General features: G+C 35.5%; 1 protein-coding gene and 2 pseudogenes across 1 annotated transcript; all 3 read left to right on the top strand.

The window, feature by feature from the left end:
• The first annotated feature begins 5765 nt into the window (after positions 1-5765).
• On the top strand, positions 5766-6712 carry LOC124229282 (olfactory receptor 4A47-like; annotated as a pseudogene).
• A 12295-nt stretch (positions 6713-19007) lies between these two features.
• On the top strand, positions 19008-19989 carry LOC124228539 (putative olfactory receptor 4A4; annotated as a pseudogene).
• A 5159-nt stretch (positions 19990-25148) lies between these two features.
• On the top strand, positions 25149-26093 carry LOC124228538 (olfactory receptor 4A16-like). Its single transcript, XM_046643090.1, has one exon. It carries the CDS (start codon positions 25149-25151, stop codon positions 26091-26093), a length of 945 nt encoding a protein of 314 aa, XP_046499046.1.
• The last annotated feature ends 1562 nt before the right edge of the window (positions 26094-27655 follow it).

Here is a 27655-nt window from a genome sequence, read left to right as displayed (position 1 = left end):
CTTGCAAACATTCAGATCCTTTTTACAGTCTGTCTGACACTCTGTGGTTCCAATGTTACATATCATTCACATGTACTTAAACCCTTTCTTGAACCTCTGCATGTCTACATATATCCGTATTCTCTTTATTGTTACCAACATTGGGTAAATCTATTTAATTTTTTCCTCATGATGGTTTACTATGTGATCATCTTGTTCTCCCTAAGGGCTTAATAGCTCGGAGGGGAGATGCAAAGCCCTCTCCACCTATGTCTCATATCACTGAGGTTATCCTAGTTTTTTTGCCCTGTATGCTTATATATTTGCACCCAATCACCACCTTCTCCATCGATAAAACTGTGACTGATTTCTCAGAATTTGGGTTATTGTAAAATGCAGATTCTCAGGATAAAGCAATAGAGATATAAATTTAGTACTTTGTTGTTGGATTGACATATCTACATTTTAAAAAAATTACCCAGGTATATCTGAAGCCAATGATCTTTGCATACACTTCAAGCTATTGTGCTGTAGTTTATGTTCATATTGTGTGCCTATTAATGAAGTCAATTAGTTTTTAAATTTATTTTTTAAATTTTGGTAAAATATACATGAGCGTGTTTATAATTTTAACCATTTATAAGTGTACAGCTCAGTGGCATTGAGTTAATTCGCACTGCTATGCGAACATCTCTACCATTCATCTCCACAACTTTTTCATCTTCCAAAGTAGAAACTCCACATCCATTAAACAATTCCTCCTTCCCCCTTTCTGAGCTCTAGGCAACCAACATTCTGCCTTCCATCTATGAATTTGATTATTTTAAGAACTTCATGTAAATTAAATCATACAATCTCTCTCCTTTTCTGACTGCTGTATTTCACTTGGGATAATGTATTGTACGTTAATCTATGTTTTAGCGTGTGTCAGGAATTCCTTCCTTTTACGGACTGAATAATATTCCACTCTATGCACATGCCGTATATTTTTAATACATTTATCTGTCAGTAGACACTTTAGTTGCTTCTACTTTCTGGCTATAGTGAATAGTACTGCCATGAAAATGCGAGAAGAATTAGCAGGATGTTTGAGTCCCTTCTTTCCATTATTTTAGATATATACCCGAAAGGGGAGCTGCTGAATCATGTGATAATTCTTTCTTTTAGCTTCTGAGGAACAACCGTAACATTTTCCATAGCATCTACATCATTTTACATTCCCACCAGCAATGCACAATTGTTCTAATTTCTCCACATTCTCTCGTACATGTGTAATTTTCTGCTGTAATTGTTGTATCTTTTTATAGTAACTATCCAACTGGGTGTGAAGTGGTATTTCGTTACAGATTTAAATTGCACTTCCCTAATGATTAGTGAGGTTGAGCATTGTTTCATGTGCTTACTAGATATTTATATATATTCTTTGGAGTTATGTCTGCTTACATCCTTTGCTCATTTTTAATTGTTTGTTTGTTTTTGTTGTTGAGATGTAGAAGTTCTTTATATATTCTGCATAATAATACCTTATCAGACATATTATTTGTGAACCTATTCTCCCATTCAGTGGTCATCCCTTGCACTCTGTTATAGTGTGATTTGATGCACAAAAGTTATTAATTTGGATAAAGTACAATTTACCTAAGCTTTCCTTTTGTTGTCTGTGCTTTTGGTGTCATATTCAAGAAATCATTGCCAAATCCAACATTATGCAGCTCTTCTTCTATGTTTTCTTCTAAGAGTTTTATAATTTTTGCTAGTATTTTAGGTCTTTGGTCTATTTTGAATTAATTTTTGTTATGGTGTAAGTTTAGGGTTTAATTTCATTATTTTGCTTGTAGATATCCAAATTTCACAACACAATATGTTGAACTGCTTGTCCTTTCCCCATTGAATGCTCTCAGAACCCTTGTCAAAAATCATTTGAAAACGTATGCAAAGGTTTATTTCTAGGCTTTCTATTTTATTCCATTTGTCTATATTCCTGTGTTTATGTCATCACCACATAGTTTTGATTACCATAGCTTTGTAGTAATTTTAAGAATCTGGAAGTGTGAGACCTCCAACTTTGTTCTTCTTTTTCGAGATTCTATTGGCAATCAGGAGTCCCTCACGATTCCATAAGAATTTCAGGACAGATTTTCCTATTTCTCAAAAAAAACACTTTTGGGATTTACTAGGGATTGCACTGAATGTGTAGATCACCTTAGGTAGGATTGACATATTAAAAATATTAAATCTTCTAGTCCATGAATGTCTTTCCATTTATTTGTGTCTTCTATAATATCTTTCAACAATATCTTGTAGTATACAGTGCACAATTTTTTTTGCCACTTTGGTTTAATTACTCTTCATCATTTTATTATTTTTAGTGCTATTGTAAATGGAATTGTTTTCTTAATTCCCTCTTTGGGTCTTTCATGGATGGTATAGAAATCCAAAATCCCTTTATGATATAAAGCTCTCAAGAAATTGGTTATGGAAGGAACATACCTCAGTATAATAAAGACCGTATAGGACAAATCCACAGCTAACCTCATGTTCAACAGTGAAAGGTAGAAAGCTTTCCCTCTAAAATCAGGAACAAGACAAGAGTGGCCACACTCACCATTTCTTTTTATCATGGTACTGTAATAAAAACTCCCGTGCAATTTTTAGTTTTCTACATATAGATCATGTCATCTGTGAGGTAAGATGATTTTACTTATCTAATTAATTTTTACTTAATATTACTATGTGTAACAGTGTTTCCAATGATAGCAACTTCTTATCCTCTGGGTCTCTCCTTATCCTCTGGATCACCTTTCAAGAAAGGCCTTCTCTGATAACCTTATCCATAATAGAATTCTCCTTCTTATTTTCTGTCACTTATGCTGTTTGCTCTCTTATAAGCACTGAATAAGACTATAATTACCTTATTACATTGTGCCCTTATTTTTTGTCTCTCTATCATAAGGAAATAAGGTGTATACATGAAGGGCTTTTTATGTGATTCTTTCCCCTGTTTTATTAATGTCTGTCTTCACTCATAGCAGAGTTCCTGGTGTGGAAATTGATCAAAGAAATATTAACTAAATTTGAGTCCCGATGGCTTATAGGAGGCACTCTCATGCCCTATCAATCATTCTCAGTTACACCAAACAGGAAGAGACCTATACTTGAATCTAAGCAGGAAGTAAAACTACTTTACTGCTAAAGGAAGATTTCCCCCCAACTTGGCAAGAGCCCAACCAATGAGAAATTCCACAGCGTAACCAATGAGAAGCCATTGCCTCCCCCAAATTGTCACTTTTCCCCCATGGACTTTCATTTATAACAGCCCCTTCCTCCTCCCCCTTGTCCTATATAAAAGCAAGCTCTCCAACTTTGTTTTCTGGATTTGACTGTGGTTCCCCATAGAATGCACATCCTGAACAGCAATTCTTCTGTCTATTCCCAAATAAACTCATTTTGACTGTCAAATAGGCAAACTTGCTTTTAAAGCTGACCCTTGCAGAAAGTACATGTTCTTAGGTTTTAAAAAATAATAATTGGATATATAATCAGTTCTTACGTCTAAATCAGTGACAAATTATTTTTAACATTGTTACCACACTTCAAGACAGAATAAATTCAGTATTAAATAAAAGGAAAGAAAAATTTGCTACGGCAAATTGAGAAATCCTTGATAAATTAATCTTCGCTGGAACAAAATGATTGGGTAGACACTTTATTCTCTTGTCTCAATATCCTTATAAAGCTTCTAAAGCAATTTTTCTCTCCATATAACATCTTTCTGATATTAATTATGTGATTTGGTTAAGTAGTATCTTTACATATAAATATTCTTTTAAATTTTGTGGGAAATCCCAGTGAATCTAATTAAGCAAGAATTAGTTTGGGACATATTCCAATTCCAGGACTCAATGATAAATGTGATGAGAAATGATAAAATATCCAATGATCTTTGTCCCTGGAGGAAGAAGATGCTATCCTCTTAAGAACTGATGCAAAATTTTCAGGAGGTCCTTTGTTAGGCTTAAAGGATCACATAAAAAAATCACAAAAGAGTGTCTCTCAAAATCTCAAGTGAAATAGACTAGCTGTAACAAGATGAGAAAATGAGAGGACTCAACAAATGAATGGTGTTTTCTATTTTGATATGAGTAGGAAAGAAGTTACGCTAGAAAACTTTCCTTGTGAAATGACTAGTAGCTATTATTATTAAAAGCATAATTTGCTTGCCTTTTTGATAAATTATTTTACCATGATAAATTTTTGCTTTTATGTGTGCACTAGGAAATTCTTATTCAACAATATGCAGTGCAAATAAAAATCATCTCCTAAATAATCATAAGACTCCATGGAATAAAGGGACAGGCAGCTGCATGAAACAAAATAAACCCTCAAGTCATAATGAAGCTTTTAGTCCTCTGTTGTCACACTGGATGAATGAAGAATTCCATGTATCTATGAGTGAATTAAAAAGTCTTCCTTCAGATTGTGAACAAGCCTCCACAAGGTAAGAGTAACAGTAAATAGTATGAACCAGACACCACAATTGTGAGAATTTCCTCCTTATGCAGGAAATTAAATTATTTTGAAATAAATCAACTTAGATTCCAATCCTATTATTATCACTTTAAAAATGTGTGGCCTTGGGAAATTTAATTAGGTGTTCTGAACCTCAGTGTCTTCAATTATAAAATGGGGATTACAGTTCTTGTTACTATAAATATTAAATATGATATATTTAATTGTGAGTGATGGGAAACCATTGTAGGTGTTTTGAGCTGTGGAGTGATGTAATCACACTAAGATTTAAAACTGACCATTTGGGTTGCTTCAGGGGAAGAAAGTTTTGGAGGCCAGAATGAGACATGGCAGCTTTGGCAGAAGGCTATTGCAGTGGGCCAAGAAGGAAATGGGTATTTGGGAAATGACCAAATTTGTGATTAGAAAGTACAGTCAACAGGATTTGTCAAAGATATGAATAAGCAATTTAGAACAATAAAGGAGTGAAGGACACTGCGAGATCTGATCAATTACACAAAAGATGGTACCTTTTAATGAGATGAAGAACATCAATGTTTATTGTGGAAAATTAAAAACTTAGTTTTATAAATACGAAATTGATATCCAATTGAAGATATATAAAATTACAGATGTTGCATATGCAAACTTGAAAATTAGGGGAGAGATATGGGCTTGAGACACAAAATTGAAGTGCTTCAACATTATTCTTCACAGGAAGGTGGAATATCCATCTAGTGACCCTAAGAAAAAGGTTTCAATGAGGTCTGACACAATCCAGGACAGCAAGCTTCCATTCATAATTTTATCTACTCAATTTGAGTATGTAAAACTTCTTCAATGGGTCTTAAGTATCATACTTTTGTGGCATTATAAATGGTGAACTTTTTATGGAATTCCATTTCAATTTTCTCTTGTTTTTTCACTTGTCTTTTAAAACTCAGCTAAAACATTGCTTCCTCTGAGAAGCCTTCTATGATTTGAGTTTGAGTGAAATATTCCTACACTGCAACCCTTAGCTTTGTGTGAATATTTTTATAATGGCACTTATTACATCACCCTGGAATTGGCTGCAACCTCATCATGCATCATATCACTGAGGGTAGGGAACTATGTCTTATTCACCTTGGTAATCACAATGAGTATGACACATTTGACACAAATAGGTACTCCAAACCCAGTTATTTAATTGGATGAGTAAGTAAAAAATTAGGTTTATAGTACACTTAAAAGATTCCCCCCTTGTTTTGTAGGTAAACTGCTTCTAATATCTGAGGGCAGCACCTATTAAGACTATGGAAGCAAGGAACAATGTGACTTACTTTGTCCTCTTGGGACTCACACAGAATCCAAAGGAGCAGAAAGTCCTTTTTCTTATGTTTTTGCTCTGTTACGTTTTGACCATGGTGGGCAACATGCTCATTGTTGTGACTGTGACTCTGAGTACGACTTTGGACTCCCCAGTGTACTTCTTTCTTGCTAGGCTGTCATTTATAGATGTCCTTTATTCATCTTCCATTTCCCCCAGATTGATTTCAGAATTGTTCGTTGGGGAAAATGCCATATCCTTCCACTCTTGTATGACACAGCTCTTTATAGAGCACTTTTTTGGTGGATCAGAGGTCTTTCTTCTGTTGGTGATGGCCTATGACCGCTATGTGGCCATCTGTAAGCCCTTGCATTATTTGGTTATCACGAGGCAATGGGTGTTTATGTGCTGCTAGTAGTGTCTTGGATTTTTGGTTTTCTGCACTCAGTAATTCAACTTAGCACTATTTATGGGCTCCCATTCTGTGGCCCCAATGTCATTGACCACTTTATGTGTGACATGTATCCTTTATTGAAACTTCTCTGTACTGACACCTATGTCACTGGCCTCTTAGCAGTGGCTAATGGAGGAGTAAGCTGTATTATTGTGTTTCTGCTGTTACTCTTCTCTTATGGTGTCATCTTGCACTCTCTAAAGAACCTTAGTCAGGAAGGGAGGTGGAAAGCCCTCCAGACCTGTGGTTCCCACATCACTGTGGTTGTCTTCTTCTTTGTTCCCTGTATTTTCATGTATGCAAGACCTGCTAAGACCTTCCCCATTGACAAATCATTGAGTGTGTTCTATACAGTCATTACCCCTATGCTGAACCCGTTAATCTATACTCTAAGAAATACAGAGATGGCAAATGCTATGAAGAAGCTCTGGAGAAGAAAAGTCATATCTGGCAGTAAATAAGTTCGACATTCACCATGAAGAGAGTTATTTGACATTAATGCCATTCTCCTTGCATGTAGAACTATTCCTAAATCTGAAGCAAACTTTTCTTTCTCTATGGGATTTATGATAATTATAATTAAAGAATGAACTATATGTTTGTGTTATGAATAACAGTTTCCCTGAAAGAATGTAGGCTCTATAATATCTTGTTTATCACTGTAGCTAGAAAGGTGAAATGCATATATGGTAAGAGGTCAATAAAAAATGTTCAGTAAATTAAAGAAATGTCTATAGATTTACACTAATTTTTAATTAATTTCTTCATTTACTTTTATTAATTTTTTCTCATTCTTAGTTTTATCTTTAGTCAGATTCTTGTTTTTTATCTTCATTCTTTTAACTGTGTTAGTTAAAAAATTTAGTGCTACATTGACTATCTTCTTTATTCAATTTCGTTTGCATTGCATATGAAATTTTAGTCATATATTTATATTTTAAAATAAATGAAAATGTAATAGATAATAAATATTAAAAAGAAAATCCATACAGAACGGTAAAAGTGTAAGTAAAGCTCCTACCTATCCATCACCAGAGTCTCCCAATTCTTCTTTAGATGCAGTCACTGTACTCTGTTTCTAAAATTCTTCAAGTAATAATCTTTACTACAAATCATATCATAAAATCCTACAATTTTGGATGCAATTTTTTACTGGTTGGACCTGTGTTTGGTTGCTGTATGCCTTTGCCTAGTTTCTTAAGGCCCTATAAAGTTATGTTAATCAGTTTAGTTGTTTTCTGCATGTTTCTATGTGGGATCTAGGATCTGGTAAATCCTCATCTGCCATCTTTCTCTGGAGGCAACTTATTCTGGCATTCCTGGAAAGGATCCTTCACAGCTAAAGTTATGGGAATCATGAGATGCTGAAATTTTGATAAATCATGCAAAGGAAGCTCACTGTCTTTGTAGTTACAAAGCAAAAAAATCTGGGTATATAGGATATTTTAGGTCTATTTTGTCCATATATATTTTTCGGTACTTCTTAATCTTCTGTCACAGCAGGACTGATTCTTTCTTTCTCTTTCTTCTTCCAAAGGAAAGACCTGTTGTTTATTCGTGCCACATTCTTTGGACTAAAACTCATGGTTATTGTTATCTTAACTAGTCATTTACGTTGAGAGCTTTTCTCATGGTTTTGTTGTGTGAAGGAGAATTTATGCATCATATTTGTAAACATGTTGTAGAGATATAGATGATAAAATTTAGTATATTAGAATGGTTTAGAGCAAATTTTCTGAGTATGACAGTCCTGATAAAACTTAATTTTTGTACTTATTGTGTGAATTTTGGCAAAACACAACTTGAGGATTCAATTAAAAGGAATTATAGAGATACTATCAGGATCAAATAAATAATCCTTGCAAAGCTGTTATTACCACTGAATGCTTAATGGATGTTAGTTATTATGAATATTCATTATTACTGGAGTCCCTGAAAGTGTAATAAAAATATTCATTAATCTAATCTTTTAGTGACCCTTAGAAGGAATGATACCTTGCATCTTTCTGTTGTGAAGGATATTCAGAAACCTGACTGTCATTTAAGAAGTTCTTGAGGACTGGAATGGTTTCCAAACTTCTTGGCCACTACTGAACCTCTGGCTCCTGGTTTTCTAATCTACATTTACCCTGTGCCTCCATGTTCTTGGGGCTGAGTCATTTGTGGGTCTGATTTTCTCCTCACAAATCCTTTTTGAATGGTGAAACCTTCCTTTTACTATGAATCTGAGGCCAACAGAGCAGGCAACCAGAATATGAACTCACAAAATATAGATATTTCTTAGAGAAGACAGTATGGTGCAGTGATTAAGACAGGCCTCTGGAGTCAGATTACCTGGGTTTACATGTGACCTGAGGAATTTGTTTAAAATCTCTATGCCACATTTTCTTTATCTGTATAAACAATAATGATACTACCTGTCCCATAAAGTCCTTGGAGAACATAAATGAGTTAATATTTGTTAAGTGCTCATAACAATATCTAACACATAGAAAACATTATAAATGTGTGTTCAAAAGCCAAAAGTATTTGCTTGTACTGACTCAATTTCCAGCTAGGATTGGGTCTTACCCTGTCTTTGTCTTTTTAGGTGAAAAATGTACCCTCTTGTATGACCAACTCAACCTAAATTATGACCTACGTAATTTTTTCCTTGAAGATCAAGCAGTTGTGTACAGAGTCTTGGGGCATTATTCAATGTCTGGAAGTCCTGTAAGCAGCAGAGTTTCAGATAATGTGGAATAATTTTTTAGTCTGTATTCAACTAAATTAGAGTCATATTTCAGCTCACTAGTTAATGTAACACCGCATGTGTGTCTGATCTCAGAGTATCATTTTATTCTCAATTACTAAAGATAAAGAAATAGTAATACTTTGCTCATATGATTATTTTAAGCATTAGATGGGATAATGCGTGCAAAGCATCCAGGACAATGTCTGGTGCTCAGGAGGTGCATAATCAATGTCACTGATTTTTTTTGCCTCTTTCACTTCTACATCAGTGTCCAATTTGTCTGACTTTTTGAACCCCATGATTTATTTTTATGATTCAATTCTATGTAAATATTATATTAGAGGCTATCAGGGACTTTAAGACGTCTGAAAGTATACGAAATGAAATTAGCGTAAGATGGATGAGATTTAACTCTGAATAATTTGTTAATAATGTCAATGTCACTCAAATTAAAATAAGGTTTAGGAAAACCTCATAATTGAATGAATTTTCTTAATGTCAAATAAGAAGGATGCGGCATAATTATAATTGTATTAAAGTCTATTATTTATGAATTGTAATGTGGCATATGCTATGAAAACATTACTTTGTATAATCCTTATAAGAGATTTATGAAATAGCTAGAATTATTCCTGTTCTCCAGAAATAATTAACTGAAGTTTGGAAAACTTTAACTAACTTGCTCAAGGTCACAGAGCTGGCAGATACCTAAGGTAGGGTTTGAACCCATGTAGTTTTCTTTCAGAAACTGTGCTCTTAAACACTATGCTAAATATCATAAAAATGATGTATATGGGCAAAGAAAGTTTCCAGTGATGAGAGATAAGCAATAAATAAGTAAACATATGTCAAAAAATAGAGTGCAAAAAGTTCTTAAAAAATAAAGAAGTGATGTAACAGAGAGTGACTCAGAAGGCAAGGGGCCACTTTAGATTGAGTGTTCAAAGAAGACCTGAGGAAGAATTTACAGCATTTATCTAATCATGTCCAGGCATGGGAGACAATGAGCTGAAAGTCATGAGAAAAACCACCAGAGAAGAATTTCTGTATGTGGGAAGGGGAATTTTATCTGACTTGTATAAATATCATGAACTCTTCCTGTTTCTTCTGACTCAAAGATCACTGAGCATCCTTAAACTTATAATGAAGGCAGTACTAATTAAAATCAGGGTGAAACTAAATTAGCCATTATACACACCAATATACACATATATATGATATATATTCAAGCAACTGTGACTTCAAGATACTGAGCTAAGCTGATTTGTAGAAAGAAAGCAATCTGTTTAACCAAATTTGCACTAAAAGGTAACTGGCCTTTTCATAGCCTGTAAGACTTTGCACAATTGCTCACCACTCACACACACACATCTCCTTAATGTTAGCCAATACCACCCTCTCCCATGTTGCCTATGTTTCAGTCCCAATGGCTTAATTCTTGCCCTAGGGCCTCTGCACTAGGTTTTCTTTATTCCCAAAATGGTTGTCTTCTAGAGATCCAAATCACTGGCTCATCGTCATTGCCCAGTCCTCAGTCCAACTGCCCCCTTCTAAGAGAGGTCTTTCTTAACCATACATGTAAAGCCATGCTCTTTCTCCATGAGTTAGTCTCTAAAAAACATCTCTGTTAATTTTCTCTTCAGCATTTTCGCAATCTGATTCATCTTTTGTTTCTGTCTTCCAACTAGTGCGTAAACTCTATAAAAGTAAAAGGATTACTTGTTTTGTTCACTACCAAATATAAAAGCACCTAAAACAGAGATTGGCACAGAGTATATACTTGATAAGTATTTACTCAACAAACTGCTATAATTTCCATGTAACAATTTTTAGAATGAATTCATTTGCAAAAACAAGCTTTATTAACTGGAATAGTTCTGAAACTGATGTCATTACATCTTGGCGATAAATTGAAATGAAGAATTTTAGATTTGTTTGGCAAACATTAGAGATCTTATCTGAAGAGACATAATCATATCTAGAGAGCTTAATTTAGAAGGGACTTCATATATGAAATGGCAGCATCAAGAATCTTTGTAAGAGCTAGAGTCACCAAGTCAAGGCTGTTACAAGGAACAACTTACAGAAGCACACCTGGCAGAACTGGCATGACAAAAGAGATGTTGCCTCTGCTAACTCCATGACCATGTTGGCACTGGCTAACTGGAAATGTGCCACCACTGCCCTGACCTAGGAACCACTCTGACTCTATTGACTCTCTACGAGAACCCAGCCTCAGATAACTAAATTCCAATTTAAAGACTTGCACAGACGATCCTTGTTGGCAAAACCCCAGTCAAATGTCTGTACTCGACAATCAAGGAAATCTGGAAAATGTAGTTTTTTGGATTGTATTTTGGCAAAGTGAATACTGCATCCTCTGGGACACTAACAAATCATCTGAGTGCATTCAAAGTTTGGGCAGCCACACACCTATGGTTTTCAGTACAATTGGGGATGGAATCTTCGGTAAAGTGTTTTATTCTATCTGATAGATAGTTGACTGTGATTCTGTCTTCCCTACTCATAAGAAAGAAGGGAGACATAAAAGGCTACAAGTAAGTTAGAGAGCGTAAAAATGATTGGTACTATACAGAGCTGTTGATATATTCATTTAATTTTTACTAAACACCTACTCGGTAAGCATTGTGTTAGTACTCAAGCAGAAACACAAATATGCGGGATATTTCTTAACTTTCTTAGTGTGGTATAGCATGGGATTTGTTAGTAATTTTAAAAAGGCTCTTCTATCTTAATTTTGAAATGTTTTAGATGGAAGATTTCCTAAGTTAAAAAAATCTTGTCTAAATTACTTACTCTCACTTTAAATAGTTTACCAAATCCAACTGCCTTACTAAGCTCTGCACTGCCCTGATTTTTCTCTTCAATTTCAGTTTGTTTTCTTCTCTCCATTTCCTACTATCCTCTATGTTTACTAACTTTTCAGTGCGTCTTTTTGTTTATTTTTTATTGAGGTCATATTGTCCTACAAATGTGTAAATTTCAGCTGTATGTCACTATATTTCACTTTCTGTATAGAGTACATCATATTCACCTCCAACAGTGCAGTTTTTATCCATCACCGTTGAGATGTGCCCATTTACTCTTTTTGCCCTCCTGCCATCCCTTCTCCAATAGCTTCTAATCTGTTATTGTTATTTACGTGTTTCATTGTTTCTCATCCACGTATGAGTGAAATCATATGGTATTTGTCTTTCTCTCTCTGATTTATTTTACTCAGTGTCATACCCTCAAGTTCTATCCATACTGTTGCAACTGGAAGAATTTTTTTCTTTTCTATGGCTGAGTAGTATTCCATTGTGTGTGTGTGAGTGTGCGTTTGTGTGTGAGTAGACATATAAACCGCATTTTAAAAATTTTTTTCCAGTAAATTTTATTGAGATCATAATGGTAATTTTGGTTGTACATTATTATTTAAGAATTCCTGAATAGATTTCATCCTGCTCACCCCCAGTAGTCTAATTTTTGTTCATCACTTTACATATGTGCCCCTTTATCCCTTTCACCCACTTCCTAACCCCCTTCACCTCTGGTAACTATTAATCTGTTTATCCATGTATTTGTTATCTTTATCCATGTATTTGTTATCTTCCACATATGAGTGAAATCATGCAGTATTTGCCTTTCTCTGTCTGGCTTGCTTAGCTTAACATCATACCCTCAAGTTCCATCCACATTGCTGCAAATGGGACAATTTTGCCTTTTTTATGGTTGAAAAGTATTTGCATACAATATTGTATACAACATACATATATATATACACCACATCTTCTTTATCCATTCATCCATAGAAGGGCAGTTGGGTTGCTTCCACATCTTTTGTGAATAATGCTGCAATGAACATAGGAGTGCATAAATCTCTTTGGGTCATTGATTTAAAGTTCTTTGGATAAATACCCAGTAGTGGGATAGCTAGATTGTATGTTATATCTATTTTTAACTTTTTGAAAAATCCCTATACTGTTTTCCATAGTGGCAGAAGCAGTTTGCATTCCCCCCAGTAGTGTATGAGGGTTCCCTTTTCTTCACATCCTCTCCAGCACTTGTTGATATTTATCTTGGTAATTATACCCATTCTGACTTGGGTAAGGTGATATCTCATTGGAGTTTTGATTTGCATTTCCCTAATAACAAGTGATGTTGAACATCATTTCATGTATCTATTGGCCATCTGTATATCTTCTTTGGGAAAATGTCTGTTCGTATCCTCTGCCCAATTTTTTATCATGTTGTTTGTTGTTTTGTTGAGTTGTATGAGTTCCTTGTATATTTTGGAGATCAGTCTATTTTAGGATAAATGATGTGCAAGTATTTTCTCCCAGGTGGTGGGTTGTTTTATTTTGTTCATAGTTTCCTTTGCTTTCCAGAAGGTTTTAGACTGATATAATCCCATTCATTAACTTTTTGTTTTCCTTTATGAGTAGACATGGTTTTTGAAAAGATTCTGCTAAGACAAATGTCAAAGAAGTTCTGCCTATATTTTCTTCTAGGAATCTTAGGGTTTCAGGTCCAGTGCATTTTGAGTTAATTTTTGTGTATGCTTCAAGATAATGGTCTACTTTCATTCTTTGCATGTGCCTGTCCGGTTTTCCAAACACCGTTTATTGAAGAGACTTTCCTTTCTCCCTTGTATGTTCTTGGTTGTTTTGTCAAAGATCAACTGTCCATTGATCGATGGTTTTATTTCTGGTCTTTAAATTCTCTTGCATTGATCTGCGTGTCTTTTTTTGTGCCAGTACCATGCGTTTGATTGCTATAGCTTTATAGTAAATTTTGAAGTCAGGGACTGTGATGCCTCCAGCTTTGTTACTTTTTGTCAGGATTGTTTTGGCTATTTGGGATCTTTTGTTGTTCCATATAAATTTTAGGATCCTTTGTTCTATTTCTGGGAAAAACATCATTGGGATTCCAATAGGGATTGCATTGAATCTGTAGATTGCTTTAGGTATTATGGACATTCTAACCCTGTTTATTCTTCTGACCCATAAGTGTGAAATATCTTTCCATTTCTTTAAATCTTCAGTTTCTTTCAATAATGTCTTATCGTTTTCAGTGGACAGGCCTTACACCTCTTTGGCTAAGTTTACTCCTAGATCTTTTATTCTTCTTGCTGTGATTGTAAATGGGATTGTATTCTTGATTTCCCTTTCTGCTAGTTCATTGATAGTGTATAGAAACGCAAAAGATTTTTAAAAGTTGATTTTGCACCCTGCAACTTTGATGTAGTTGTTGATTATTTCTAATAGTTTTCCGGTGGATTCATTAGGGTTTTCTATATGTAGAATCATGAGATCTGCAAACAGCGAGAGTTTCAATTCTTCCTTTCCAGTTTGGATTCCTTTTATTTCTTTTTCTTTCCTAATTACTCTGGCCAAAACCTCCAGTACTATGTTGAATAAGAGTGGCATGAGTGGGGACCCTGGTCTTTCTCCTGTTCTCGGAGGGATGGCTTTCAGTATTTCATCATTAAATATGACGGTGACTGTGGGTTTGCCATATATGGCTTTTATTATGTTGAGGTACTTTCCTTCTACACCGAGTTAATTGAGGTTTTTTATCATAAATGATGTTGGATCTTGCCAACTGCTTTCTCTGCATCCATTGAGATTAGCATATGATTGTTTTTCCTCATTTTGCTAATGTGGAGTATCACACTGATTGATTTTCAGATGTTGAACCATCCATTTATCCGTGGAATAAATCTCACTTTATTATGGTGTGTGATCCTTTTAATGTACCACTGTATTTGGTATGCCAATATTTTGTTGAGGATTTTTGCATCAAAGTTCATCAGTGATATTGGCCTGTAATTTTCCTTCTTTGTGTTGTCCTTATCTGGTTTTGGTATCAGGGTAATAATGGCCTCATAGAATGTGTTAGGAAGCATTCCATCTTCTTCAAGTTTTCAGAATAGTTTGAGAAGGATAGGTACTAAATCTTTGAATTTTTGTTAGAATTCTCCAGAGAAGCCATCTGGCGCTGGTCTTTGTTTTTTTGGGAGGTTTTTTATTACTATTTCAATCTCTTTCCTTGTGATTGGTCTATTCAGATTCTCTATTTTTTCTTGATTCAGTTTTGAGAGGCTGTATGAGTCTAAGAATTTATCCATTTCTTCTAGCTTATCCAATTTGTAGGCATATATTTTTTCATAGTATTCTCTTATAATCCTTTATATTTCTGTATAAGTGTTGTAATTCCCCTCTTTCATTTCTAATTTTATTTGAGTCTTTCTTTCTCTTGGTGACTCTCACTAAGAGTGAGTCAATTTTGTTAATCCTCTCAAAGAATCAGCTCTTACTTTTAGTAGTCCTTTCCTTACTGATTTTTAGTCTCTATTTCATTTATTTCTGCTCTGACTTTTATTATTTCCCTCCTTCTGCTGACATTGGGCTTTGTTTGTTCTTCTGTTTCTAGTTCTAATAGTTACATTTTAAAATTAATCATTTGAGATGTTTCTTGCTTCTTGAAGTGGGCCTGTATTGCTATGAATTTCCATCTTACAACTACTTTTACTGTATTGCATATGAGTTGGTACATTGTATTTTTATTTTCGTTTCTCTCTAGGTATATTTTAATTTCCTCTTTGATTTCTTCATTGATCCAATGGTTTTTCAGTAGCATTTTGTTTAGTCTCCACATATTTCTCACTTTCCTGGTTGCTTTCTGGTAGTTGATTTTTAGTTTCATAGTATCATGGTTGGAAACGGTGGTTGGGATGATTTTAATCTTCTTAAATTTATTGAGGCTTGCCTTGTTTCCCGACATATGGTCTATCTTTGAGAATGATCCATGTGCACATGAGAAGAATGCATAGTCTGCTAGTTTTGGTTGGCATGCTCTCTCTATATCTATTAAGTCCATCTGTTGAAGAGTTTCATTTAATTATACTATTTGCTTGTTTAATTTTGTCTGGGTGATCAGTCCATTGATGTAATTGGGGTGTCAATGTCCCCTACTAATATGGTGTTGCTGTTTTTTTCTCTCTTTAAGTCTGTTAAAAATTGGTTTATGTACTTTGGGGCCCCTGTGCTGGGTGCATATATATTAATGTGCTATATCCTCTTGGTGGGATTTCCCTTTTATCATCAAATACTGCCCCTCTTTATTTCTCATTGTCTTTTTAAAAGTCTGCTTTGTCTGATATAAGTATACTAACAGCTGCTTTCTTTTGTTTACATTTGCTTTTAGTATCATCTTCCATCCCTTCATTCTGAGCCCGTATTTGTCTTTAGAGCTGATTTGTGTTTCCTGAAGGCAGCATAATTTTGGGTCTTGTTTTTTAATCCATTCAGCTATTCTGTGTCTTTTTTTTTAAGATTTTTTTTTTCCTTTTTCTCCCCAAAGCCCCCCGGTACATAGTTGTATATTCTTCTTTGTGGGTCCTTCTAGTTGTGGCATGTGGGACACTGCCTCAGCGTGCTTTGATGAACAGTGAAATGTCCATGCCCAGGATTCGAACCAATGAAACACTGGGCCACCTGCAGCAGAGCGTGTGAACTTAACCACTCTGACCACTGGGCCAGCCACGCACTCTGTGTCTTTTGATTGGAGAATTAAATCCATTTACATTTGAAGTGATTATTGATAGATGAGTGCTTGATACTGCCATTGTACCCCTTGTTTTCTGGTTATTCTATGTTTCCATTGTTTCTCTTCCTTTGTATTTCTGACTACCATTTCATTTTACTGATTTTCTGAAGAGGTTTTCTCAGTTTTCTCCCTTTTTATGAATTGTAGCTCTGCTCTAATGTTTGGTTTAAGTGGTTACCATGAGGATTGTATAAAAGATCTCATAGATGAAATAGTCTATTTTGTCATAGCCTCTTATCTCCATTAACCCAAGCAGGTTCCTTCACTTTCCTCTCCCCTTCTCAGTTATTGCTGGTCCAAATTGTTATGTTTTTAATATGAATTTGTGACTAAGTTGAAGTGTTTATCATTAGTTTTGATGCTTTATTTCCCTTTATCTTTTAAGTCGTTATTGAGTCTTTGCCTCTCCGATCTGATAGAGAGCTGTTTTCTGATTATGTCTGTCTAATTATCTCCCTGCTCAAAGCTTTGTAGATCTTTGCCTTTTGGTTTGCAATGTAAGGGTATCTAATTATTTTTTGTAGGGGAGGTCTAGTGGTGATGAACTACCACAGCTTATATTATATCTGGGGGAGATTTTGTTTCTCCATCATATCTGAAAGAAAGTTTCAGTGGATAATGTATTCTTGGCTGAAAGTTTTTGTCTTTCAGCATTTTTAATTCATCATTTCATTCTCACCTAGCCTGTAGGATTTTTGCTGGGAAATCCGCTGAAAGCCGTATAGGGATTCCTTTGTAGGTTATTTTCTTCTGTCTTGCTGCTCTTAATATTTTTTTCTTTGCCATCGACTTTTGCAATTTTTACCATTATATTCCTTGCAGAAGATCTTTACCATTGATGTAATTAGGGCTTCTATTGGCTTTTTGTATTTGTAAATCCAGAACCATCCCCTGGTTTGAGGAGTTCTCAGCTATTATTTCTTTGAACAAGCTCTCTACTCCTTTCTCCTCTTCTTCTCCCTCTGAGATACATACAATCCTTATGTTGTTTTCCTAATTGAGTCAGATATTTCTTGAAGAATTCCTCCATTTTTATAAAATCTTAGTTGTGTCTTCTCCTCCAGCTGTGGAATTTCTAAATTTTTATTCTGTAAATCACTAATTCTTTCCTCCATAACATCAGCTCTATTTCTTAAGGACTAGATTATTTTTTATTTAATTAATTGTGTTTTCCATATCCAGAATTTCTGTTTCATTTTTTTTTATAGTTTCTATCTCTTTGGTGAAGAGATTTATTTTATTACTGAGCTCATTCAATTGTGTTCTATGTTTTCTTCTAAGTTGTTGAGTTTCCTTATGACAGTTATTTTGAATTCTCTGCCATTTAGGTTATAAATTTCTGTGTTTTCAGGATTGGGCTCTGGAGAATTGTCATTTCCTTCTAGTTTGAATCGTTGCTGCAGTTTATCATGGTGTTTGATGGACTAATCTTTTGTCAGGGCATTTGTGGATGTCTTATGTCACAGATTCCATCTGTTTCCATGATGGGGAAAGAAGCTCAGAGTTTCTGACCACACCCCATCTGCTGGAAGCTGTGGGGTTACTATGGGTGCTTGACCAGGCATGGAGTGTGTTGAGGCACTGTGTGGACTGTGGTTGGAGGGTGGTACATCCTTGCTGGACTGAGCTATGGCCACTCCTTAGTGTCACAGTGAGCTCTCCTCCCCACCAGGAAGACAATGATGAGTGGACTAAAGGGTGCTGCTGCCTCTTCCTGCAGCCTCCTCAGGTCATTGTCCTATGGACACTCTTGTGGGACTGGGGTGTGATTGCCCCAGCAGATAGATCAGCTGTCATCTCTACTTGTGGTCTGAGGGGTCGCTGTGCCTAGTAGGCACGGCTTCCTCACTGGGACTAAGCTCCTTGAGACCACAGGGGTCCAGCCGGCTCCCTGTCCCTGCCAGGAAATTGATCATGAGTTGTCTAAGGGCTGATACTGCCTACTCCTAGAGTCACCCTGGTGCATGTTCCAACTTTGGGGGCACTTGTGCCAGGCTGGACAGTATTTGTCTGTGTGCACAAGCTTACTAGGGGACAGGAGGGAGTGCTCATCGATCTCTGCTTTTTCCCAGAGGGTCAGTCTATCCACTCTCAGATGTATAGCTTTGTGTGTCTCTCAAGCATCCTGTTTTGCTGTGTGGGCTTCCTCCATTGGTCATTGAACATACACTTAGTTTTAGTTCAAAAGGGGGAGAGCCAAAGGGAAGTGCTAATTCCACCATGTTGCTGACATCACTGTTCAGCAGTCTTGTATTCTTATAATCTTTACTGTACAGTCACATAATAAACCACAATGCCTAAATGTTGAATAAATAAACAGATTATCTTAAGATTTTAGTAAGTCACTAGTAATAATTATATTTGCTAGTAATTTTATCCTGAACTCTGAAATAATATATACAGAAGAACCTATGGAACAAAGGAAAAATGTGACTGAGTTTGTCCTCTTGGTGTTCACTCAGAGATCAGGGTCAGGAATTATTATTTGTCATGGTCTTTCTCATCTATATTGTGACAGGGGTGGGTAAACTACTCATTGTCTTGACAGTGGTGGTTAGCCCAACCCTGGATGCCCCTATGTACTTCTTTCTTGGCTACTTATCATTTATAGATGCTGTTTATTTCTATGACAGTCACATTAAATATGATTATAGACATACTTTATGAGAAGAAAATCACTTCCTTCCAACATTGCATGAGCTATCTTTTTCTAGGGCACTTATTTTATGGTTCTGAGATTTTATTCTTGGTGGTAATAGCCTGTGACTGCTATATGGTCATCTGGAAACCCTTGCATTATTTGACCATCATGAATCAGTGGGTGTGTGTTCTGCTGCTTCTGTTCGCCTGGAATGGAGGTACTTTGCAGGCTGTAATCCAACTTCTTTTTGTTTAAAAACTACCCTTCTGTGGCACCAGTGTCATTGATCACTTCATGTGTGACATGTACCCTTTACTAAAACATGCCTGCACTGACACCTACATTGTTGGCCTCGCTGTGGTTGACAAGAACGGGGCAATCTGTGTAGTCATCTTTATGCTGTTACTTATCTCCTGTAGGATAATTCTTCACTCCCTGAAAATCTTAGTCAGGAAGGGAGGCACAATGTCGCATCTGCCTGTGGCTTCCACATCACTGTGGTGATCCTTTAATTTGTCCCCTGTATTTTTATGCATATGAGACCTCCTTCTACCTTATCCATTGATAAATCTTAGTCTGTGTTTTATACCATTATCACCCCCATGTTGTACCCCTTAATCCATATTCTGAGAAATAGAAAGATGGAAAATGCCAGGAAAAAGCTCTTTAACAAGAAAAGAAAAGGAGACAGCAGAGAAATATATCACCTATTTTCAATGAAGAATAGCTCCTTCCAGGAAATCCATTTGTGATTATTTAATGGTAGTAAATTTCTCCACATGTTTAATAACTTGTGTATGATGAAGAACATTATGTGAATTATCCCCATGATGAAAATATATTTTTAAGGTTTTTGTAGTTTCTTAGGAAATTACATGTTCAGATTTTGTGACTTTTAACCTAAGACTCTTATGACCTAGGAAATGCAACATTAAACTAAATATTTGTGGAGATGAACATGCTCAAAGGAGCACATAGTAAGCCATATTAAGACAAATAACAATGGAAGCTCACAAAGATTTGATGTATAGGTAGCCTCTTGTTGGACAATAATTCCTTTCTTATAGAAACAGTTACTCAGTTGATACTGGAATGAAATTAAGGGGCTGAATTAAAGGACTGAAAATCATTATGTTTCCAGCTGACATGGATTAAGGCCCTGATCAACAACATCATCTCCAACCCAGAACTACAGGTCTATGATTACTTCTTTTTTCTCTAATTGAAAGATCAACTTAAATTATTTCCCAGTCTCAAGGTTTTCTGCCTCTGAGCCTCAGGTTCTCTTGAGCAAAGGCACTAACAGCTAGGGTAAGGACATCCTTTGTTGTGGGATATGATTGGATAAGAAAGCCTAAAACTACTTTTACTTTCATTTTGGCTGAAATGATATTTACTTCGTCTAAGTATTTCCTAATATGAAGCTTGTAATTTACTATTTACTTTGTTTTACATTGTTTTTTCTCTTCAAATTACTAACTATTCACATATTGGGTCTTTTAATACTCTTTCCTGGCAAGAGCCAAATCTTTTTTCCCCTAGTTAATGTTCTAGGTGAGAAAATTGTCCAGAAGAGGTTACTTTATTTGAATTTGTTCTAAATATTCTAATAAACTAATCTATAATGACTTCACACTATCTTTCACTTAAAACAGTAATGAGGTAAAAACCACAGGCTGTGTCCACACAAATAAATGGAAGAATTATTTTCCTGATACAACAGCCCAAGAGATTGCCAGGTTGGAGTCTATCTTCAACTAGTATCTAGTCCTCTAAATATTTTCTTGTTATGTTTCACTTTTCATAGGTATTGCTCATTGCTTTTAGAAATTTATAAAGTTCTAAATTTTCTTGGATGAAGTTGGAGAAAGGTAGAGATACGCTTTTAATTAAGGAGGAAGTGGCCTTAGGGATAAACTAGTTGAATGATTGAAAGGTTAAAGAGTTCTACAATTACCAGCGGGAATGCTCAGTCATTGGCTCTTTTAGGAAGTTACATCCCAGCACCTGCCTTGTTAGGCACAGAGATATATTAATGGTCAGAGACATGAATGTTATCTTAAATCCTTAAAGTACAGTACTTTTTGGTTACCTCACTATAATTGACTGAGAAGAGATACATACAAATAATTACTTCCAGCATTTTAAATTTTGGGGGATTTTTGTTCCAGCAAATATTGAGTTTGGCCAAGTTAGTTTCCACTAATTAGTCCAATTTTGACAGAGTCATGAGAACATAGCAGCTTTGATTTTCTTTAGAAATTTTTTCCCAGCAGGTGAGAATATTCAATCATCTTTCAACAGCAAATATTTATGATGTATTTAAGTATCTTTATTTTCTAGGTATCCACAATGTATACTTCTAAGTTTACCTGAAAGAGTGAGATGATGGGGAGACTGTGCAGAAATATGGAAATTGTGGTCACTTGAAACTATTTCTAGATCCTCTGATCAGCCATACATTATTATTTGTTCTGTGGTCACACATAGATATATGAGGTATCTATAGTTACCCTCCAAGAAGGAAGTACTGATTTTAAAGACCAAGGCAAAACCCAAGCAGTGAATTCTTGAAACAACCAACAAGGGATACTCACCGAAAATTCATATATTTAAATTTATATATATTTAAATATAGGTAACTCTTAAATATCATATATTTTCACTGGAGGAAGTCAGGACTGAGTAAAGTAAGCTAGCAAGACACAGAAACTAAGTAGAATATACAAAACGTATTTACTTTTAGTATTACAGCCTGACAGATGTTTATCATCCATTTTGCCAAATAACAAAGGGAAACATGTAATGCATTACAAATACACTAAGGGATTTGCAATCTTGATTTATGGGCTATTATACTTTATGTGATATGTTAGTATTTATAATTACTTTTAGACACTTAAATGAGAGAATTTAACATTGTATGTCATATCAACTGTGTTAGAATACAAAGCAACTAACGGTTATTTTGTTCTGGCGGCTTGATAAGGGCTTTTATGTGTGAATCTTTTAAAATTATCACAGCAACTGCATTTATACATATTCATAAAAACTCATGCTCAGGGATGTAGCTTGCTTAGTGTCACCTAGAGAGGCATAAAACTGGTAATTGTAAAGTACTATAGTGTTTTTCTGCCTATGGGATATTAATTTGTCCTTTTTAAAAAAACATATTCTTAAGAAACTAGGTTAAATGATAATTTTAAAATAGAGAAGTGTTATCTTAGTGGTTTAAGTGGATAGCATAGTATTATCATCTTTTGTTTTTTATGGTATCAAATCTTTGATGACGTAAACTATGGAGAATAGTTTATATACCTATTTGTCACATGTAAATAATTTGGCTACTTGAAGATTCATTCTGGTGAAATCCAATACTGATTATTAATAAAAGTAAGAGCACTAGATTCTGCAGAAAATAAGGAGTGAAAAACTTAACTGGATGTAGATGACGTTCTACCCATATATTCTTCAATAGATGTGCCTTTATTGATCTACAGCTTCTGCAATGACAGAACTTCTGAATCGAGTGGGGCCAGTGATGTGAGTGAGCCTGTGGAATGTTCCTCACAGCAAGTTTCTGAAGAAAGCTCAGACTTTCCTGCACATGTCCTCCCCCGACCAAATCCACATGAATAGAGTCAACCTGTCTACATTTGAGGTTTAGTATTTGTGTGGCTTTTTTGAATGGGAGATAATCTGAAAGTTCGGGTTTGCTTCTGTAGTTATATAGTTATCCTTTCCTGTTTAATTTTGTGTTAATCATCAATAGATGGTCTTTGAGAAATCAGTGCTTTTTATCATTTAGAATTTTCTTCTTTTGTTGTACTGGGATGTGTTCTGTGTTTATTTTTTATGGCTTCCCAGAAAGCCTCCTGAGCAACCCCTGGCAGCTTCAGGGAATTGGGCTTCCAGTACTTCCTCACTAGAGGCATTCTTTGTGAAGATTTTCTTTTAAGAATATGACCTCACTTTATTATCACATTAATAGTCATTATTTGCAGCTATGCATTTATCAAATATAATTTATCTGTCCTGAATCAATCTTTCTTTTCTTTCATTTTCTACTTTTCTTCTTGTGTTCTGATTGCTTCTAGCCAAAATACATCTAGTCAAAACAACTACATGAGTAGGTAAATAAACTACGTATATATAATAAAATAGATAATTCCAAAGACATACCATATTATATTATGCCCAGATTGGGGTTTATTAATTGTAGATATAATATTATTTTTATCATGGGCTATGTTTATAATTCTTATCAAATTGAGAAAGACCCAGATGGCTTGCTTTGATGCAATGTTCATAGTGAGGCACTTAAGGACATTAATAATAGCTGTCATTCGTTGAGGCTTCATCAGGTGCCAGGCACTTACCATGTTATAGACACTTTACTTGCAATGAAACAACAACCTTAAGAGGTGAGTACTATTACTATCCTCATTCTCAAAATTATGAAACTGAGGCACAGAGAGGTTTATTATATTGCTCAAGATCAGCTAGGTGGCAAAGCTGGAATTACAACATAGGCAGTGCAGCTCTAGAGTCCACGTTATTCACCACTGTGCTATACGCTCTCTCCAAGGATATTTTAGATCTTAAATAGATGCACACTGAATGAGCAATTTGTAGCCATTATTTTGTCTCCATAATTATCAAATCCCGTTACCACTCGGTAGCCTTTTTCAAGTAATGGTGATAAGCTTGAAAAGATTTATTTAATTATAAAAAAGTGAAGAAAGAACATAAAATATCAACAGAATAGAATAAGGAGGGGCTGCACTTTCTGAGAATGTCTAGTTCAGTCCTTTTGTTTTTCGATGAACAAACTGAGATAGGTTTGTAATTACATTTTGAAAACAATGCAATCCTATGTCTTTTCACATTGAGCTTGGACTTTTCCCTTGACTGTGTTGCTTTTTCAAATCTGAGCATTGAAGTTTTATTTTTGAGTTCTCTCAGTACCTAAGAAGCATCATAAACAAAACTATGTCCCGTTCTCTTCTACCTCTCTTTCGAGTATCTGTTCTCCTCCCCTACTACCTTTTCACCCCAAGAGTTTAGAAAAACAAAAAACTAGCTGCTAATGTAATAGTTGGTGATAGTCATGAGTCAGTTCAGTTCACTTCAGGAATATTTGCTTAAAATTTAGATAGTGTTATGTTTGTTAAGAGTTATGGGATAGGCAAAGATCAAATGGAGAGAACTACAACTCCTTAAAAAGCTGACAGAGTCAGACCAAGTAGTTAGTACAGGAACAATGCCTAAAATAATTTTGTAGTTCTTTGATACAATTCAAAGTCTAGTTTCTTGAAATTTAATGAATGATTCATGAAGGACTGAATACCATAGTATTAAGTGAATTATTCCAGCAGAGACATTATTTTTGCTGCTATATAGACCATATTGTAAAAGTACTCACCAGAAATACTACCAACTCAAACGTCTGATTCTATGTAAATTTAGTTATGTTTATCACCAACACCAGTGAGTAAGTTTCTTGGGAGCCAGAGCCCTTTCCCTGTTTGTCATTGCTGATTTCTATTTCAAGAACAAATATAGTTTAAATAAGGTTCTATTAAATGTGTGACTGATTATTGGGCCTTCAATTACACTCCTTTGTGGAAGATCCATCTAAGACTGAGACATGGAGCCTCTGACTTGTAGCTCCAACAAACCTATCCGAGGAGAAATAAAATTGTCAAGGGAAAGTTTAATGGACTTTTTAGAAAAAGGACTTAATAGATATTTACTAAATGTTTATTGTGTGTAAACTACTGCAGAAGACATAATGATGTAGATATACTCCATAACATAATTGATGTATTTATAGTCATTTTCACAATTTCCTTACAGATACCATTCTCCTTGAGCTCTCATCTCTGAAACAGGCCTTATAGAAGTGTACATGGGACATAGTAACAATGTAACAGAATTTGTCCTCCTGGGCCTCACTCAGGATCCTGTTGGGAAAAAAGCATTATTTGTCATGTTTTTACTCATCTACATTGTGACAATGGTGGGCAACCTGCTCATTGTGGTGACTGTTTTTGCCAGTCCCTTTCTGTGCTCCCCATTGTACTACTTTCTTGCCTTTCTCTCACTCATGGATGCAATTTATTCTACTGTCTATTCACCCAAATTGATTATAGACTTACTCTCTGATAAAAAGACAATTTCTTTCCCAGCTTGCATGGGACAACTCTTTCTACAACACTTATTTGGAGGTGCTGAGGTCTTCCTTCTGGTGGCAATGGCCTATGATCGCTATGTGGCTATCTGTAAGCCACTGCGCTACTTGACCATCATGAATCGGCAGGTTTGCATCTTGCTGTTGGTGGTGGCATCGGTTGCAGGTTTTATGCACTCTATGGTTCAACTTCTCTTTGTGTACAGCCTCCCCTTTTGTGGCCCAAATGTCATTGACCACTTCATCTGTGACATGTACCCATTATTGGAACTTGCCTGCACTGACACCTACTTTGTAGGCCTCTCTGTGGTTGCCAATGGTGGAGTAATCTGTATGGTCATCTTCATCCTTCTACTAATCTCCTATGGAGTCATCCTGAATGCCCTCAAAGCTCACAGTCAGGAAGGGAGGCACAAAGCCTTGTCTACCTGCAGTTCCCATATCACAGTGGTTGTCCTCTTTTTTGTTCCCTGTATTTTCATGTATGTTAGACCTGTTTCCAACTTTCCCATTGATAAATCCATAACTGTAGTTTTTACAGTCATCACTCCCATGTTGAATCCTTTAATATACACCTTGAGAAATCCGGAGATGAAAAATGCCATGGAAAATCTCTGGTGTAGAAAGTTAAGCTTAGGGACAATAAGAATGTGTTTCCCATAGTGAACACATTTTTTACTAGTTCTAATGCAGCAAACAGTAGTAAATTCTATCAATGGATGACAGTGGATTAGATGGTTTCTCTAGGGATCCTTTTCTTTCTTTTTACAAAAGCATTGAAAAAGTAGAATTCATTGTCCTTTTAGGTTAAAATGAATCTAATAGAGAAATTCTGGAGGATAAAGAAAAATCACAGATACTTGTCCTATTACAAGGAACAATAAACTAAGTTCACCTTGTATCTATTTTTCTCAGCTTATGTTGAACTGGAACTTTAGAGGAAACAGTTTTTCCTTGAAAAGTGAAAATAAAACTACCTTTGATGATTTACTTTCGCTCAAATTAATGAGTAAGAAATTTGGCTAGAACAAATTTCTAGGGCTGACGTTCAGAACTGTGAGCCAATTTCTTTTCTGTGATATGGGCTGCTTGGTTGGAGGCAATATTGGATGGGATTTAATGGCAATGTACAAAAAGAGTTTTGTGAATCCATGTGCAGGAGTGCTATAGACAGAATGTGTGCTGTGAAGACAAATCGCTGCCTCTTTCATGATTAACTGAGTCTGATATAATAAACCTGACACCAGATATCCATCTGGTGCTTTATTGTATTCTCTGCAATGGCCTTTATGGATATTAGGTTGAGCATTATGCTGCAGAGGTTGCCAGAAAAACCTTGGTGAGGACAAATCCATATTATTAAGCTTATGCATAGTATTGCACTACTATTAGATCCAATTTTTACATTGATCCATTTAGCAAGCAGTGAGAGCTTGGAATGTACTTGACAGATATTCACAAATGGGTCATCTTGTCAACTTGCTCATCAAGAGCTTTCTCCTTGATGTCTCTTGGGCATTTATGTGGAAGTAGTATCTTTACACACCATGCTCATTCTAAAAGGTCCATTCACTGCCTTATTACCTCCCAACCTTTTTGTCATCGAACTTTCAATGTTTTTCTTTCTAAGTTCCTAACCAGCTAGCCAAGCCATGAACGGGGTAGATCTATGCCTCAGGTCCTCTCTTCTTTGCAATCATATATACCTCCTCACATAACATCCAACCCGTTCACTGTTCCCCTTCAGGACCACCCTTGTAGGATTGTATGGCAATAATCATAATTTTCCTGAAGTCAGCGTATTGTGTAAACCCATCCATATAAGTGATTTTTTCACCTTAAAAAAAAAAACTAACTCTCTTAACTGATCTTTTATGATGCCAACGTGGGAATGAGGGAGAAGTGATGATGCAAAAGGAGCAGTTAATAAGGAATTTTAAAAATATACTACCAATTTTTAATCTTAGAAACAACTTTATTTTTATAGCAGTTTTATGTTCACAGCAAAATTGAATGGAATATACAGAGTTCCAATATACCCTGTCCGAAAATAAGCATGACTCCCTCATTATGGACATCCTACAACAAAGTAGTATACATGTTATATTCAATGGATCTACACTGAAACATCATTATCAACTAAATTACTTAGTTTACATTAGGATTCACTCAATGTTGTACTTCCTCTAGGTGTAAAGTAATGTATGATGACATGAATCTGCCAT

Source organism: Equus quagga, chromosome 17, assembly GCF_021613505.1.
Source record: "Equus quagga isolate Etosha38 chromosome 17, UCLA_HA_Equagga_1.0, whole genome shotgun sequence".
NCBI lineage: Eukaryota > Metazoa > Chordata > Mammalia > Perissodactyla > Equidae > Equus > Equus quagga.
The sequence above is the reverse complement of the archived record's forward strand: the minus strand, read 5'-3'. Positions and strand labels throughout refer to the sequence as shown.